The 6,023-nt window shown below is 34.6% G+C and overlaps 1 protein-coding gene across 1 annotated transcript; it reads right to left on the bottom strand.

Annotated features, from left to right (window-relative positions):
* Window positions 1-2,748: 2,748 nt before the first annotated feature.
* LOC149559084 (1-aminocyclopropane-1-carboxylate oxidase-like) lies at window positions 2,749-5,575 on the bottom strand. Its single transcript, XM_089833046.1, has 3 exons — window positions 5,417-5,575; window positions 4,599-4,855; window positions 2,749-3,739 (listed from the first exon to the last, which is right to left on the bottom strand). The coding sequence occupies exons 1-3, from the start codon at window positions 5,516-5,518 to the stop codon at window positions 3,094-3,096; spliced, it is 1,005 nt and encodes a 334-aa protein (XP_089689172.1). The 5' UTR covers window positions 5,519-5,575; the 3' UTR covers window positions 2,749-3,093.
* Window positions 5,576-6,023: the final 448 nt, after the last annotated feature.

Raw genomic sequence — 6,023 nt, 5'->3', positions numbered from 1 at the left:
TGATTTTGTCACTTTAGAATTTCCTCATAATGAACTTCCTTCATCATGTTCTTTGATTTTTGGATTTGAAGTTTGATCTTTGAACCTTGAATGCTCGGGACTGGATCACTCAGTACTTGGATGTCTCTGATGCTAAGACTAGAATTTGGTATGTGAGCATCTTTCTTAAATTTCTAGAACTGGAGCTTTCTCCTCTTGCAAAATATAAATAATTGATATAAGAATTGTGCAACAAATTCAAAATGAGACATATAGACTTGCTAAATATTCTCTCCCTTTCAAACTAGAATCATATTTCTTCCTCAAAAAATTGTCTCTTTCTCTCTTCTGACACATTTCTCTTCGAATGCTTTAAATTCACTTTGTTATGCCTTTTCTTATGTTTTTGAAGAATTCACCTTTTTTTTGTTTATCATCATCAATCATTTCTCTAGTCATGGATGCACACTTGAAAAGGGTGAATTTGAGATATGGAAGAATTTTTTTTCAATGTGTAGCTATTTTTATATTTCCATGAGGGATAAATTTCCAACACTTAGCCATTTTTCCTTCCATGAAGGAGAAATTTCCAAAATTTAGCCATCTTTCTTTCTTTGAAGGAGAAATTTTGAACACTTAGCAATTTTTTCTTCCATGAAGGAGAAATTTCCAACATTTAACCATTTTTCTTCCATGAAGAAGAAATTTCAAACACTTAGCCATTTTTCCAAGATTTCTAGTTTCCTTGCTGGTAGAAATTTGAAGTGGTCATGGATTTTGTCCATGATGGAAGAATTTCACAACAACTATTTTTCTCCAAGGCAAATTTTTTTGAGTGATCATGGATTTTGTGCATGATGGAAGAAATTTGTGACAACTATTTTTCTCAATGGAAAGCTTTTTGAGTGGTCATCGATTTTGTCCATGATGGAAGAATTCCGCAACAACCATTTTTCTCCAAGGCAAGATTTTTAAAGTGATCATGGATTTTTTCTGTGATGAAAGAATGCCATGAAAACCATTTTTCTCCAAGGCAGGATTTTTTAAGTGATCATGTATTTTGTCCATGATGGAAGAATTCCACAACAACCATTTTTCTCCAAGGCTAAAGTTTTTGAGTGATCATGGATTACGTTCATGATTGAAGAATTTTGGGACAACTGATTTTCTCCAAGGCATGATTTTTTGAGTGGTCATGAATTTTTTCCATGTTGGAAGAATGCAACAACCATTTTTCCTGATGTTTTCATGCCTATCCACTTTTGGATATTTCAAGGGTGGTTCCAAACTTAACCATTTTATGATTGAATATATTGCTTGCCCATTCTTTTGGATATAGAAATAGATACCCTTTTGTCTCTTTATCAATCAAAGTTCACTTGTTGCCAAAACGAACCTGCCAAAAATAGACTTTTTAAAAATAGTAAGTTATCCCATTTAGTCAAAATAAGGTCAATTTGAGAGGTAGTGAAGTTTACTAGAAATAGACAAGCTAAAAATAGTAAATTGACCCAAAGTCAAAATAAGGTCAATTTGGGAGGCAAAAAAATTCACTAAAAATACACTTTCTATAAATAGTAAGTTGTCCCAAAGTCAAAATAAGGTCAATCTAGGAGGTAGTGAAATTTATTATAGATAGAATTACTAGAAATAGACAAGCTAAAAATAGTATGTCAAGATGTTCAATTCTTAGACAAGCTAACACTTTCCATTCTAGGAGCCACATGGACAACACTTTCTAGACTTGGCCAATTTTACCAATTCCCATTCAAAAGAGGGGACCATAGAAGACCGAGACCAAGACTACCAAGAACTAAAGGTCGAAAGGACAAGACCAAGAGAGAAAAAAGGGGTCCCCATTTGCAATGGGGTGATAGTGTGAAAACCCCACAACAAAACCCAAATCAAAATATTAGGTGGAAAGAGACTCCTTTCAACTCAATCAATCTCTATAAACCCTTCTTTTTCCCAAGTCCTTGTATCTAACTCCCAAGAGAAGGTCATATGATTCTATAACACATAAGTGCTAGGCAAAGAATATCATTAGTTGTAACTTCAAGATTAATATCATGAATGAAGCATAATTTTCTTAACTTACATATGTCCTAAAAATGATTACATAAACTAATAACATTGTCAAACATCAACCTACTCAAGTTATAGCACATACCGAAAAATCAAATTATGCTATCTCTTCTTGCATACATGAAACAGTTTAAACATCACATCTTTAGATATATACTTAGATTTGATTTGATTCGTAAACTAAATTAAATATTAAATATTCAATTTTTTTTTTAAAATTACAAACTTAATATTCTCCTTAATATATGATATTTAAGATTAACCCATAAAAAAGTCTCACAATGAAAAAAATAAACGCAAAAAGGACAAGTTGGAACAAAATCAAAACCCTCATGCCATAAATATGATATTCTTGCTGTTAAGACAAATAAATTAAAACCTTGCTAACATAACATGGTATACCACGTCTGTCAAATAAAGATGAATTGACGTGGAACGTTCAAAATGCTCTAAATACCTGCATCTGATCCACAGGTGAATCATTCACTAACCACTGGTTATTACGTTGGAAAACTGCTGATCCAAAAACCTTATCCAGACCATTTCATGGTTCCTAGAAAGCAAGGAATCGTTTAAGATCCCACTTTCGCCAAAAGGAAAAGCAAAAGAAGTGGTCTCAAAAGCTACAGCGCATTGCGAGTCATCTAGTTCCTATTGATGATTGAAGAATACGGTGAGATGCACTGACCACTCAAATGAATACATAAGAAAAATGATCCATTCTTTGGGAAACCATGAGTTGCAGACAATGATAAATTTGGTCAACCAGTAGAATGTACATTATACTTCTATCATAATATAACAGTGGGTCACAAGCTGAAGCCAACTGGTACACAGATTCTCATTATATTTACTCTTACATTATATATAATACTCTCTCGGTATTCCAACAAATATCAAATACATAGTATTGCATTCTACTATACTCACACAATTAGATGTAGCAGTTCCACACAGTACAGATGGATGTCTTGCGAATTTGAACTCTCCTGCCATTTTCCATGGCTGGTACTTAGAATGTTTTCTAGTCTAACAAGCTTCTTCAGATAGTGCTCTCATGGCTTCAAATCGTGGCTCTTTGGCATCATACTTCTGCTGGATGTAAACATTCATATAGTCCCCAAAACAGAACTTTGGATAGAAAGCAGAAACTTGTTCTCCTCCATTGTACTCAACCATGGTTTGGGTTTTCTCTTTTAGGGCAAAAGGAGAAGAAGAAGCAGCAGGATAGACTAGTGCATTGAGAGAAGGATTGTAGAAGGATGCCACTGATAGCCGGTTTCCATTTTTGGTAGGAAGAATGCGATGACATGCACTCTTGTATTTCCCTCCACTCACAACTTCCAACTGGTCTCCAATGTCTATGACTATGGAGTAAGGCAGAGGCTCCACATCAATCCATTTCCCCTCACTAAGAACTTGAAGCCCGGGGACCTCATCATCTTGGAAGAGAAGAATGAGGCCACCTGCATCTGTGTGAGCTCTCAGACCATCTATCAGATCTGGTCTTGAGCATGGCGGATAGTGACTCACTTTTGTGCCAAAGAATGGCTTCTCTCCTCCTGCAAATGCCTCCTCTATATAACTCTTCTCCAGCCCCAAGTTCAAGCTTATTATCTCCAGCAGTCTCTCTGCAAGTTTGTAGATTTCATGCTGAAACTCCTCAATGGTTTCCCTGCACATAAACAAAAACCCATAAATTTTATTCTGACTATAAATTCTCAACATGGAGAATACTCTACTCTTTCATGGATAGCACTGATGTATGAGGAAAATCAGATAATTAAAATCTTCAAAGTTGTTTTTCAATTCGACTGTACCAATAATTTTTTCATCAACGTTCAGGATCACACTCTGTTGTGATCTATCACAAGGATGACTGATAAAGAGTAAGAAGAAAATGATCATAGATCACAAACTGTGATATGAAATATCGATACAAAAAGAACATTGATACAATTAAACGGAAAAACAGTTTTAAAGATTAGTTATGAATTGTGAAAATCTACTCGTTCTTAATTTAAATCTTCCTCCCCTTTCTACTGCTTTAACCCCACATAACTTTGAGTATATTCTCTGTTTTAAACTAGAATTTTAGCCTCCTATGAACTTCAAAACCCTATGAATCTATCAATGTGGCTTTATGTCTACCCATTTCTCCGAATACACCTAATTTCGCTTTCTTCCTCTCCCCTCTTCTTCCTTCCTTCTCCGCTGCTGCTTAGGCACTTTACATTATTCCAGATTTATTCTATGGTTTGTGCTACAAACTTTAGCCTCCCATGAACTTTAACACCTCCCATTAACTCAAAAATGCAATATGGCCTCTCCCTCGTCCCTTCTCTGGCACTGCTTTAGCCAGGTCTTATACTATAATTTTAATCTATGGACTCTAATCTCCTATGAAACTTAAGACCACTATAATCTTTAAGAATGCACCAACTTTTCTTGACATATGTAATACAAATAGTTAACAAGTGATATTTTGGACGGTTGTCATCCTAACAAAATAGTAAATAAAAACAAAAATGTACTTGAAATGGCAGGGCTGTTGTGGCCAGGAACTTGTCTTTTGCAGGTCGCTAATCATGAAAATATCTTCCCAATCAACATCACTAATCTTCTGTGATTCCGTGGGAATTCTGCCCATCTGTTCGTCCAAAATCAGATTGTTCAGTTGTTTTACCATGGGAGACTCGTTGAAGCTTTCCTCCCTGTTGAGCTTGTAATCCTCTTTGCACAACTTCTTCACACGATCTATCAGACTATGACTTATGCCGTGGTTCAAAAGCTGAGAAAGCAAAAAGTAACAAGAAATCAGTGATTCATAACAATTTCAGCACTTATATAAAGCTTTATATATAGATATTTTTAAACAAAAATCTATAATGTTTTTTAACATCAAACTAGCTTCAAAATATATCTATAATGTTTTTTAACATCAACATTTTAAGCCAATAGCTTCAAAATATTAAAATATGTTTGCAGATCATATTCTGTGATCTGTGTTCACAATGATAAGATATAACTAAACATTTTAGATTATATTTCATGAATCAATCTTCAAAATAACAAAGTACTATTAAAAAGGAAAACGGAAAAATGAGTACAGATTTACAATACTAAAATGAAAACATATTTACAATATTAAACAGATTTAGCCCACACAACTCACATTGGGTCATCTGATAAGACCCACTAGTAATGACTGCATCAATTGAAGAAGGTGAAACTCATCCAACAAAGAAAGAAACCAAATTATGAACGAATCAAGAGAGCTAAAAATGGACGTGGGAAGGAAAGAGATCAAATTAGCTATCTAATGTTCCTACAGAATATATGGTGATAGTACCTGAAAGAATCCAGGAGTCTCGCAAGCATCAGCAATCTGAGCCATGACATCTTCCCTAACTTCTCCATTAAAATTCCCCATATCTATCACAGGAATCGCCATGTTGGAAAGAAATCAAAGAGCAGGAACAATTGATGAAAGTTAAGGCTAAACAAGCTTGAAGAAATAGAGGACACACAACATGTATATATATTACATCTTGCCTCTGGTAAGGGGTCACCCAAGGTGTTGAACCTCAACCCTACCCAGCTTTATGTCCATGTCAATGTACGTTCTTCACATGGGAATAATGTTACAAGGCATTCAAGCCGAAATAAGTTGCCCATATTCTTATGGGCTCCATTTTCCAAGTTAAACCTGAGTACCTTGTTGCATCTTAAGGTTACATTTTTAGAAATAAAAGCAGTTATTACAATGTTTGATGTAGGATCAGATTTTATAATATACAGTAGATTTGAAATTTCACAATCATTTATAATGATAAGATATGACTTTGAGAGGCTCAAAGTTAAAGGTTTACAATCTTTGTGGACCTCTTATCATCATGTATTTAGTCATGTCGATATTGACTTATTGATGAGAATTTATTATGACAGAACATTAAATA

The sequence above is a fragment of the Cupressus sempervirens genome, chromosome 5, assembly GCF_028749045.1.
Source record: "Cupressus sempervirens isolate cs-2001-9-10 chromosome 5, ASM2874904v1, whole genome shotgun sequence".
In the NCBI taxonomy this organism is placed as follows: Eukaryota; Viridiplantae; Streptophyta; class Pinopsida; order Cupressales; family Cupressaceae; genus Cupressus; species Cupressus sempervirens.
The sequence above is the reverse complement of the archived record's forward strand: the minus strand, read 5'-3'. Positions and strand labels throughout refer to the sequence as shown.

Coding starts and splice junctions, on each gene's coding strand:
- LOC149559084 (XM_089833046.1), bottom strand. CDS start 5,518: ATGGCGATTCCTGTGATAGATATGGGGAATTTTAATGGAGAAGTTAGG. Junction 4,856..5,416: donor AGACTCCTGGATTCTTTCAG/GTACTATCACCA, acceptor TTGCTTTCTCAG/CTTTTGAACCACGGCATAAG. Junction 3,740..4,598: donor CAACAGCCCTGCCATTTCAA/GTACATTTTTGT, acceptor GTTTATGTGCAG/GGAAACCATTGAGGAGTTTC.